Source organism: Oreochromis niloticus, unplaced genomic scaffold, assembly GCF_001858045.2.
Source record: "Oreochromis niloticus isolate F11D_XX unplaced genomic scaffold, O_niloticus_UMD_NMBU tig00008834_pilon, whole genome shotgun sequence".
NCBI classification, from domain to species: Eukaryota; Metazoa; Chordata; class Actinopteri; order Cichliformes; family Cichlidae; genus Oreochromis; species Oreochromis niloticus.
Genome location: NW_020329461.1, coordinates 227427 through 240068, shown reverse-complemented (window position 1 = coordinate 240068; position 12642 = coordinate 227427). Strand labels below are relative to the sequence as shown.

At 43.5% G+C, this 12642-nt stretch overlaps 1 protein-coding gene across 1 annotated transcript in view; it reads left to right on the top strand.

Moving 5' to 3' along the window:
• Positions 1-7649, top strand: part of LOC112845972 (uncharacterized) — a 54782-nt gene extending 47133 nt beyond the window's left edge. The window contains 2 exon segments of the mRNA XM_025905133.1: positions 6840-7233; positions 7297-7649. Coding sequence (XP_025760918.1) covers positions 6840-7233; positions 7297-7649 — 747 coding nt within the window.
• The last annotated feature ends 4993 nt before the right edge of the window (positions 7650-12642 follow it).

Below are 12642 nucleotides of genomic sequence, written 5' to 3'. Positions count from 1 at the left end.
GAGTGAAGGATTTTGAGTTTGTAACACATAAGATGTGTCACAAAAGGGGGAGTTACAGGATTTAAGGTTTAATTTGAAATGGGTTTTAGGATCGTTTTATGACGTTTGGGGTTTTTGATAATTTAGATATAGAAATTGTTTTGTGGTTCTTTTTGATCTGTTTCTATGCTTAGATGGTGATGGTTTATATCTTACCCTGGGTGTGTTTAATAAAACTAACAGTGTTGCTCACACACATGAAGGGCATGGAGATTAAGTAAAGTTAATATAGAGGACAGAGCCCCGAACATGATATGGTGAAACAACTTTGAATGATTAAAGGAACCTTAGATGAACACAGTAGATTAGTGAGGTGTAGCAGAGAGAGGCTTTTTGTTTTCTATCCTTTACAGGAGAAGATTTCAGGACCACAGCGACCACAGGGGGGGCGAGAATCCTGGAAGCCTGAGATCAAACGGAACCAACCAGAGAAAGGAGAAGAACAGAGCACAAATACACCTAGTTGTTTATATTACAAAGAAGATCAAAAGCTTGTTAGACATAGGTTATAATGGAAGAATAAAAGGGATGAGAGGAACTTTACATAACATAGAAATCCTGCAACAATTCGTAAATTGCCCAAACACAGTGTTCAGACCGGATATGCGCTACCCGTTAAAGGGGGCGAAGAAATCAGGCCTAAGTTTGAAAAATGAAATGGGTTAACTCGATAGAGGATGTTTCCAAAGGTAGAGAAAATAATGTAGGACCTTTTACCAGGAGAAAGCTAATTGTATCTTTTACACTTTACAGTGTGCACTGAGGGAAGTCAGGAATAGTTTAAATTAGGATTGAAAAAAAATTAAACTAGGTGAAAAGGGGGTGTAGCAAGTAGATTTAGGGCAGCTCACAGCCTGGCGTAAACGCAAGGTGCCGTCACACAGCTTAAGTTATTTGTTTGATTTATTTTAAACATTGAAAACATACAACCCGTTGAGGAGACAGATAGGGTTGGGGAATTGAAAGGTTTTGTTTGTTTAGCATAATTTCTTTTGTTATATTTTAGCTTTAACAGGGAACATGCCTCTCTGGAGCTTCTCTCCTGATGCTACCCTGCCAAACACCCTTATCCATAGAGACTATGTCAGCTCCCAAACAGACAGCAACAAACCAAATCTAGCAATAAAACAACTTAAACATCAATAGTAACAAAGCAAGAACAATACAGAATCCACATTTAACCGAAGAATAAAACAGTGAAAGGTGGATTATTAAATATTAGGTCTCTCTCTTCAAAGCCTCTGTTAGCTCACGCCAAGCGGTCGCAGCAGATGGTTGCCCGTACCTGAGCGTGGTTCTGTCGGAGGTTTCTTCCTGTTAAAAGGGAGTTTTTCCTTCCCACTGTTGCCAAAGTGCTTGCTCAATAGGGGGTCACAAGATTGTTGGGTTTTTCTCTGTATCTATGAATCGCCTTGAGGCAACTTTTGTTGTGATTTGGCGCTATATAAATAAAATTCAATTGAATTGTATTGAAGTAAACTTAATGTGATAAATTAGGAATTAGTTCATTTCTCAAGTGAAAAATGAAAAAGGGGGACTGGTGTTAGGAATAAAAGAAATATTTTTAATGTGTACTCTAATAATGAAGGCTTGTAGAGCAAGGCCACCTTTGACTTACAAACAAGAGCTCAGCCAGACTGAAAAACAGGAAGTTTTAGTGCACAAGGCATATTAATAGATATAGACACAAAAAAGAGGAACTCCCCATACAAACAATGTTCAAGACTGTGTGACGTGTAAAGTACCGAAATAATACCATATAAGTCACAGCCAGTAGCGGTTTTAGATACGGGCGACACGGGCGGTTGCCCGGGGCGGCATCGTGGTGGGGGGCGGCATCACGGGCATCGGCAAAAAAAAAATAAAAAATTGCTCGTACTCATGCTGCCCCGACATCATGCCAGCGCATATTGGGGATGGCATAGGCACCGATCGGTTTTCTATCGCCCAATTGCTGGGAGTAAGGGCGCCCTCCGTTTGCGGGGTACGCCTGCTGCTTGCGGCACAGGGAGGAGAGGGCGGGGCGGCGGGGGGTTCTCTGGCTGGCTGGAGCAGCATCTAATAACCAACTCGCAAAATAAAACAAAATAAAAACAAAGCAACAACACGAAAACACCAGACATTATGATACAGACTTATAATTTGCACCGATGTTTTTCTATATTTCCCTCGGGATGAATAAAGCATAATCAATCAATCAATCAATCAATACACGAAAAGTGAGCGCGAGAGCCCTCGGCCTGCTCGCTGCTGAAGTCAAAGTAAACTTTATTGTCATCTCCGCTACATACAGTCCAGTATATAGAGAGACGAGACGACGAGGCTCCAGTTACAGCAGTGCAAGTAAACGAACAATAAATATTTAAGAGTAAAAAAATAAATATACACTTTAGGACCAGGAGTAAAGGGATCAATAACAATTTAAAATGTATATTTTATATTTTGTTGATTTAAAGTCTCACACACAACCCGTTTTTAAAGTTTAAAAAAAGAGAAATGAAGAGGAGTGTAGCGACTTCCACAGTCGCTAGAGGCCGGGGACTGAGCCTGCCTATTTGCCTGACGCGCTGTGAACTTTACGCAATAATGCGAGAGGTGGAATTGCTTGCTTGTTTATTAAAGTGCTTGAAAAGTTTACAGAGCAATGTGATCGGCTCGCGATTCAAACTCTTAAAACATCACAGGCTCTAATGCAACAAGGGGAAACTCGTTGTGTTGCGGTCAACAAAAAATACAGCTACCCAGCCCTGCTCTGTCAAAATCAAACCAGTGAAAGACAGACTGACAACGCCCTCTTAATGTCACCGCTACCACCCACGTGACTCCCGTTACACATCACCATAGCAACCAAACAAATGAAAACCCAGTGATCATTAAAATTCAATACATTTAATTATGGCTCCTACAAGGAGAAACGAGCAAAAGATACAGGTAAGCAGATGTGTCATTGGATAATGGCAGGTCATGTATCCTAAAACATTAAGAATCAGATATGTCTGTGAAGGTTCTCAGTCATCCAGGTCATCGTAGTCAAAGGAGTTTGCAAAGAAAAGCGTCTGGACTTCTTTAAGTTGCTTGAAGACGTTTCACCTCTCATCCGAGAAGCTTCGTCAGTTCTAAGGTCAAATGGCCGAGAGTCCCAGATTTAAACTCAGTGGGAGTATCCCCCCAAGGAGGGACAAAGGACCCCCTGGTGATCCTCTAATCACATGCGCCCAGGTGTGAAAGCGGGTGTGGGACCTAATCAGCCAGGGTTTCGGGTGAGCCCATTGTGAATGGGCTCACCCGAAACCCTGGCTGATTATATAAAACAGATTAAATTATGAGCAGTCTCTTTGCCTCGCCTGTATGGATTACACAGCAAAAGTTTGTGATAGCCGGCGCACAGTGTTTACGTCAGCCAGGGTTTCGGGTGAGCCCATTCACAATGGGCTCACCTGAAACCCTGGCTGATTAGGTCCCACACCCGCTTTCACACCTGGGCGCATGTGATTAGAGGTGAAACGTCTTCAAGCAACTTAAAGAAGTCCAGACGCTTTTTTCTTTGCAAACTCCATTAAGAATCAGAATACTTTCTTAATTATGTGGGTTACAGTTCCTCCAAGAAGAAATGGTAAAAATAGTTACAGTAACAGACTAAACTCCAAACAATATATACAATAATATAATATTAATATAATAGTAATTAGTCAGTGTCAATTGTTGATTTGTCCTGTTGTCATTGTATGACGAATTATGATGTCTGTTTAGTAGCCGTTTGCATACTATATTTTCTCTGTCTTCATATGTGTGTGTGTGTGGGGGGGGGCGCCAGAGGGAGTGTTCGCCCAGGGCGCCAAATAGGCTAGGACCGCCACTGGTCACAGCTGATGATTCTAATGTTAGAGAGCTCTTGCAACTGGCGTCTGAGCTGTGCAGAGGTCTCTCACCCCCGGAAGATGATTGAATAAAGAAAGACAGGTACTTATGTAGGTCAGCATAAGATTGAGTCCAACAGAAGCAAGGCACCCTACATGCGCACAGCATGCAGCAGGGGTTGCCAAAACAATATAGAAAACAGCACATGTAGTGAGAGAACACCCACCAAAAAGTTCTGACTACACATAGTGTGGTGGCATATGTGAACTCGCAGGCGTTCACGATGACATCATTAGCACAACAGAGACTGAGTAAAGTTTTAGATGCTCCGAATCTGACATTTACACATGAAGGAATCAATCAGGAGAACCTCATGATTGTACTAAGAAAGCAGAAGTTGAAGGGAAAGTCAGGGAAGATTTACAAGCAGAACCTATCCCTGGAGCTGAGGATTGGTTCATAGATGGCTGCTGTCATCGTGATGAAGAAGGATCGAAAGCAGGCTATGCTATAGTCTGCAAACAAGGAACTGAATTTGAGCCCACGAGGAACTCCAGAAGTGGAAGGAGCCACGCTGGAGGGTCCTTACGAGGTCGTTGCCAGAACAACTACAGCAGTTCAACTGAAAGGGAAAGGCGATGCCTGGTATCATTGGTCGCAGTGTGCGCCAGCACATGAGAGGTTGGTAGAGGAAAACTCCTCTACACCAAACACAGGTGTCAACGATAACGAGCAGAGGCAAAATAAATCCTCTCACCTGTGCAACGGGCCAACCAGTAGTCTACCTGGGAGGCCGAAGAAAGAAGAGGAGCAGCGCAGAAGGTCGCCACGCCAGCAGAAAGGAGCGGTGACAAGTTGAGGACTCCACAAAAGCAGGGGAGTTTCATTCCAGGATATAAAGTTTATATAACATGATGCAAACACACGAATCAGAGACACATAATGAGAAAACTGATTAGAATGTTCCTTACAACTCCATGTTTATTGTATGCAATGATATTAACTATGGCTGTGTTGTTTATTGTCTATATTTTGCAGGGCACTCTGGACCACTTGTCTGAACACGGAGGCCAGTCCAGCCCAGCACTTCCTGAGACTGTAGTTGCTAAAACAGGATCGGTAAAAAGACAAAAGCGCGAGGTGTCAGGTAAAGGTGATGAGTGTCTCAGCATGAATAATGGCATAGAGTTGAATTATGGTAAAGGGTCTACCCGCTCATTCACATTTGATTTGTGTGACGTTATTAAGTGTACAGGAGCTAGTAGTAGCTGGAGAGCGTATGATGTATGGGTCTGCAATCACCCCATGATATGCTTAGGGCAAATTTAGTTGATGCAAAGTCTAAGCCGCTCGCAGAAAGCTTAATCACCATTCTGACTGATCAGATGGTAACTTCGAGAACAGTAGCTCAAAAGGAACAGGAACCAAAAGAGAGATTACTTCTGACGACAGATTACTCTAGACTGAAGCCTAAGGATTTGATAAAGCGTGCCACCGGTTTCAAGGACAGTAACCTCTGGCTTGATTGGGTGGCTCAAAATGCTAGAGAACAACATGTATTAAAGGCTATTCCACAACACAACACACGTACCTTAGCCGCCAGAGGTAAGAGACATATTTTGGCCAAAAGAGGGACCCAGGGTACACATGCATATGACCCTAGGTTAAACTCTCCAACCTAGACTCTATTGGAGTGCCCAGGAGAGTTCCAGATGAGTACAAGCTGGTAAATCTGATAGTGGTAGAATTTGAAAGTATATTTCTTTGGGTGACACCTAATAAGAATGTTGATCGCATTAACTATGTTCATTGCAATCTGCTGAGACTCTCTAACCAAACCAGGGACGCCATGATGGGGTTCGCAGAACAATTGGGTCCGAGTTCACTGACGGGAGAGCAAAATCGAATTGTCTAAAACCATGCATGAACACTCAGGTATCGAAAATCTGCTGGCGTCCTGGATGACATCTGTGTTTGGACAATGGAAAGGTGTGGCTATGTCAGTGATGTTTTCTTTGACTGTACTTTTGGGAATACTGGTCATCGCTAGTTGTTGTATCATTCCTTGTGTCAGAGGATTGTTGGTAAAAGTAATGGCGAGGGTTCCTAACCCTGGCTGGGTTGAGGGCATCTACCAGATGAACTTAGAACCCATAGAGTGGGCCAGGGAGTGATACAACATGAAGTGTGGTGACATTCCTTGTTGGAATGTCAAAAGAGGGAATGTTGGGATTTAGAGATTCTTTTATTGCTGCCATATAATCTGCCTTATGATAAATGCATTAATAACATGTTCTACAGTATTATTTTATCAGTAATATTGTTTACAGGGTTCATATTGCATTGAATATGTTTGTCATCACATTCATTTTATTCACAGGTTGAGTTTATTTTATACACAATGCATAACTGTGCTTGTTTAGAGTTGATGTTCTATCCAAGAGGGTTTTACATGTTGAGGGAAGATGAGAACATAGCAGGTTAATTGCATGCATGCTTACAATACACATAAATCTAGTAGCAGGCCTGAGCGAAGGCCCAAGTGTCTTCTGCTTCTTATTTGAGACCTGCGCCAATTTAGTCTACTTAGTGATTGAGGACGAGGGTCCATTATTAGCCCTTAGAGGCCCTGAAGCTTGAAGTTATTACCTTAAAAGGAAGGTGTTATCAAAGAGAGAAGTTATATGTCTGTTTATAGTTATTAGAGATGTACAAGATGTACCCTTGTCTGTAAACAATGACTGGACATAATGTATTTTTGACCTGTATTGACGTGTATGTGGGGGTGTGATCCTCTATGCTATAAAACCAGAACTCAGTGTATTTTTGTCAGAGCAAATAAGCCATATGTTCTCCGTTGTCAATAAACTCATCGTTTGATTGCACTTTTCTGGGCCTCCGTCGTTTGTTGTCTGGTCTACAGTTGATCGATCTCGCTTCAGGAGACAGAGCGGGAACTCACAGCAATGGACGGAGCAACACAGTTTGCCTGCAGGGCCCTCCTGGTGTTGGAGGCAGCGGAGTGGAGGGCACGAAAGGAACAAGACACTGACCTGCTTCCAGTCCTACAGTGGCTGGAGAGGGAGGAGTGGGATGAGGTCACTGGGTTTTCCATCTGTACCAGGGGGCTGTGGGCCAAGTTTAATGCTCTCAGGCTGAAGGAGGGGGTGTTGGAGCGTGCCTGGAAGGATCCTGCCACAGGGGAGGAGAGGTGGCAGGTTGTGGTGCCAAGGACGCTGAGGTCACCTGTGCTGGAATCCTGCCATGGGAGCACTGGCTCCGGCCACTTTGGGGTCTCCAAGACCCTCCGCCGCCTCCGCCAGGGCTACTACTGGGGTCAGCAGCGGAGGGATGTGGAAGACTTTTGCTGCAGCTGTGATGCATGTTCCTAGCACAAAGGGCCACAGGACCAGTCCCGGGCTCAGCTTCAGCAGCAACCAGCAGGAGCTCCAATGGAGCAGGTAGCTGTGGACATCATGGGCCCATTTCCTCGTACAGACAGAGGGAACAGCTATGTCCTTGTGGCCGTGGACTATTTTACCAAGTGGCCGGAAGCATATGCCATCCCAGACCAGGAGGCTGAGACTGTCGCTGATGCATTAGTGGAGGGGATGTTCAGCCGCTTTGGAACAGCAGTGACCCTCCACAGTGACCAGTGGCATAACTTTGAGTCCAAAGTATTTGCTGCCATGTGCATACGCCTTGTGATTAAGAAGACCCACACCACCCCACTTCACCCCCAAAGCGATTGACTGGTGGAAAGGTTTTACAGGACGCTGGCCCAGCAGCTAGCCATCCTTACCTCAGAACACCAACAGGACTGGGACTACCATCTTCCCCTTACCCTCATGGCCTACAGGTTGGCAGTGCAAGACTCCACTCAGTGTCAGCCTGCCCTTCTCATGTTAGGGAGAGAGCTGAGAACCCCTGCTGAGCTAGCTTTTGCGAAGCCCCCAGAGGCGCCACCAGGCCGGGACTACGCACGGAAGCTGCAGGACCGGCTGGATTCTGCATCCTACGCCCGGGAGCAGCTGGCAAAGGCAGGGCTGTTCCAAAAGAGGAATTATGACATCACCACTAAGGGGAGGCGCTTCCGTGATGGGGAGCTGGTGTGGGTCTACAGTCCAAAGAGAAAGAAAGGACAGTGTAAACTGGATAGCAGGTGGGTGGGGCCCTGCAGCGTCCTGGAACGAGTGGGGGAAGTTGTTTACACGGTGCAGTTGCCTCCTAAAGGGAGGAAGGTGTCGCTGCACAGAGACCAGATGGCCCCCTATAGGGCTTTGGAGTTGACGTCACGCCGCAATGCATTGTGGGAGCGCGGCACCATTTTCGGGGTCTACGAATCAAAACGAACGACAAGATGCTTAAAAGCAGCTCAAAAGAGAATGGACTGTATAGAGACCAATTGCGTCCAGAGGCGAAGCGGCGGTACTTGCAGAAAATCGTGTGCATTGGAAATGTGGACCCGTATGAAACACAGCGGTGGAGTAGAAACCCTGAAGACCAACCGCTACTGACGTAGCCTGACATATTTTCGTACCTTATCTGTGGAGTCAGCGCGTACAACTCATCATTCAAACAAAGGTAAGTCAGCTCGAGTACTGCGAGTGAAATGCGTTTGATTTCCCTGCAAACATTCAGATTAGTGCAGCATAAATTCATTCATGAGGGGAAATTACAGTGAGAACATGTGGAGGCTGTTAGAGGGATAACACAGTGAGTTCAGTGCATTGATGTGACATTGTCCTGAAGGATTTAGTTATTCTCTATGGTTAAAGAAATTGCAATGATTTATTCATATTTATTATAAATAATTCTAATTGTACATCTTGCTTCAATATTTGTATCTTGTGTCACTAAAAATACATCTTTAATTTTATACATTGATTAATGACCTGCAGAATCTCCTTATCATATTAAGTGATTCATAATTGTCACTTTATGCTTTCTCCATCTCTAAAGTGATTACATCCTTGCATTACATACTTTAGGTTCATTTTCTGCAGGCAGGTTTCTGACAGAAAACAGGCAGATTTACCCTATAAAATGCAGCGTTCTATAGATGGACACATAAAGAAATGAAAAATTACATGTATGTGCTAACTTTCTAAACACTGTTACATTTATGATAAAGTAGATAAAACACATTTATGTCGGCCTTGGCTCATAGTTCTTGTCTTTAAATTAACTTTGTCTGTGTGTGTTTCAGGTACTGCACTCTCAAAGACTGAATGAACCAGCATTGCAGCCATGGGTCACTGTGAGCATCACAGGGAAGGTTGAAGCCGCCCACTGCACCTGTATGGCCGGAGTTGTGGAGACCTGCACCCATGTCGCTGCTCTTCTGTTTAATGTAGAAGCAACAGTGCGGATCTGTGGCACAAGGCCTGTTACAGATGAACCTGCATACTGGGTTTTGCTGGGTAATGTGACCAAGATACAGCCAGAGGTTGGCCATAAGATAGACTTCTCCTCTTCAGCTGCCCAAAAAAAGGATCTTGATCAAAACATAAACAGACCATCTGTATTGAAAGGTAAAAGGAGCCGTCCTCAAAAAAGAAAAATCCCACCTGCTACTGTGGAGGAGTTGTCATCGCTATAATGCCATAATGTTTTATCTAGGGGTCTAAATTTATGCCTGTAGTGCACTGCCATGTAAATAATTTGCATTTAATGAATATGTACTGACTGAGTACCACTGTTCAAAAGTTGAATAAAGAAACAAACTAATTTTTGCCTCTTTTTTTTTTTTATTAAAACCACTTTATAGAACATCACATCAGTTACAATGTAGAATCCATGTCATTTATAGTTTACAAATGACAAAATGTTTACACAAAATCATGACAGTGTTTACATGATATCACCCACTACTAACATTATTTACTGTATCTTTTGAAAAAAAAAATACCACTATTTATACAGCAAAAGACTTAAGAATATTTAACAGGAGCAAGTTTCATTTTCCCTGGTTTTACTACCACACTGTTCCCCAAACGCAGCAAACCTTCACCATCTTATCCAGAAGGGTCACCTCTTCACCCTCACATGGAAGAAGTAATCTGATTGGCATGGTGGTAAGTTTGAAGCAGGTCCCTTATGTAGTGCTGGAACCCAGTCACGATGTGTTTTATCCATTTCATAGGCTGGTTTGCTGCAATAATGCCAAATAATTAGAAACTCTATAAATAGAAGGTAGTTCTGCAAAATCACTCAGTAGGATGTTTGCTCTAATTTGCTATGACCTCACAGCGCATCGAAAATAAAACTAATAGGCTATAAAGAGTGATATGAACATATTTAGAACTTACCGGAATGAAAATGTCTGGAGCACCAACAGATATTTGGAGATGGAAGAGAACTGGATATCAGCTCCTCTCACAGCTGCTATCCAGGCTAGACGCCTTCGTTTGGTAACATCGATACACGAGCTGCCCCATGTTGCTTCCAGGTTGGGAAAGAATGAAAAGATAAACCCTTTTCAAGCTTATTCTCTTGCCGGTCGTCCGATCACACATTGCAGCCGACCACACAGCAAATACGAACCATGGCTGTTGTGTGTGCCTTTGCTCCCTTTTCACTTGGGCTAGACCCCCAAAATGGCGGATCGGGCCACAATCCTTTCCACGCCCACCCCCGTGACATCACGCTCCAAAGCCCTATAGAGGACAATCCCTCCCCTCCTTCCCTGAGGGACGTGTACAGAGCTACCATGACCCTGCACAGAGGGAACCCCTGCTGGAGCTGCATTCCCCTCCCTTGTTAGGAGAGACGGCATCCATCCCACTTTGGATGGAGCAGCTGTCATTTCTAGAAATATGGACAAATTCATTAACCCCCCCCCAAAAATATGACTATCCAGTGTTGGGACCAGGAAGCAGAGTTGCAGTCTTACACGCCTCTCTGCAGCTTCTCTCCTCCTGGTACCCCCCCAAAAACCCATCTCCATTGAGACTGTGTCAGCTCCCAAACAGACAAAAAACAAACTAAAAACCAGCAACAAACAACTTAAATATAAAAACTCACAAAGAAAGAACAATACAGTATCCACATCTGAACCAAAGAGTAAAACAGTGAAATGTGGATTATTAAATATTAGGTCTCTCTCCTCCAAGTCTCTGTTAGTACATGACTTAATAATTGATCAACAAATCGATTTACTCTGCCTTACAGAAACCTGGTTGCTTCCGGATGATTATGTTAGTTTAAATGAATCAACACCCCCGAGTCATTCTAACTACCAGAAACCTCGAAGCACAGGCCGAGGGGGCGGTGTGGCAGCAATTTTTCACACCAGCCTATTAATTAACGAAAGACCCAGACAGACTTTTAATTCATTTGAAAGCCTGATACTTAGCCTCGTCCACCCCAGCTGTAAAACTCAGAAACCAGTCTTACTTGTTATCATATATCGTCCACCTGGGCCTTACACAGAGTTTCTCTCTGATTTCTCAGACTTTTTATCTGATTTAGTGCTCAGCTCAGATAAAATAATTATTGTGGGTGATTTTAACATCCATGTAGATGCTAAAAATGACAGCCTCAACATCGCATTTAATCTGTTATTAGACTCAGTTGGTTTCTCTCAAAATGTAAAAGAACCCACCCACCACTTTAATCACACTCTAGATCTTGTTCTAACATATGGCATAGAAACTGATCATTTAACAGATATAGCACAAACAAAAATAATGGTAATAATACGAAACAGCTTATTGGGTCCCAAACGGAGGTGGGACGAGGTTTAGTCCAGTATGAGATCAGTTTTGTTCCATTGACCATGTTCCATAGGTCATGTTTCCTGAAATCCCTCTCCTGTCTGATTATTTCCTGATAACATTTACATTTACAATAATTGATTACACAGCAGTGGAGAGTAGACTTTATCAAAGTAGATGTCTTTCTGAAAGTGCTGTAACTAAGTTTAAGAATATAATCCACCCACTGTTATCATCTTCAATGCCCTGTACCAACATAGAGCAGAGCAGCTATCTGAACGCTACTCCAACAGAGGTCGATCATCTTGTTAATAATTTGACCTCCTCACTACGTACGACTCTGGATACTGTAGCTCCTGTGAAAACTAAGGCCTCAAATCCAAAGTACCTGACTCCGTGGTATAATTCTCAAACACGTAGCCTAAAGCAGATAACTCGTAAGCTGGAGAGGAAATGGCGTGTCACAAATTTAGAGGATCATCATTTAGCCTGGAGAAATAGTTTGCTGCTTTATAAGAAAGCCCTCCGCAAAGCCAGAACATCTTACTATTCGTCACTGATTGAAGAAAATAAAAACAACCCCAGGTTTCTCTTCAGCACTGTAGCCAGGCTGACAAACAGTCAGAGCTCTACTGAGCCAACAATCCCTTTAACGTTAACTAGTAATGACTTCATGAACTTCTTCACAAATAAAATTTTAATCATTAGAGAAAAAATTACCAATAATCAACTGTTGGGAAATCAGTTTCACCCCGGTTCTTTTTATTCCTCGGGCCTCCAGAGATGCACCGGACTCAGTAGTTATTTTCACAAAACTTTTATTCATCTTCATTCATCCTCATTTAAGCATGCATTCTTCTAGAAGGGAAGACTTGCCAGGCCAGTGTCCCTCTGCAAAATCTTCACTCCTTTGTCTGTGAAACACAGTTTTGTAGGAGCGACCCCATCATAAAACCCCCCATGGTATGCTGCAAACTCTGTGTCTGTGTGTATGCACGAGCACGTGAGTGCCTGTGTGTGCGCGTAT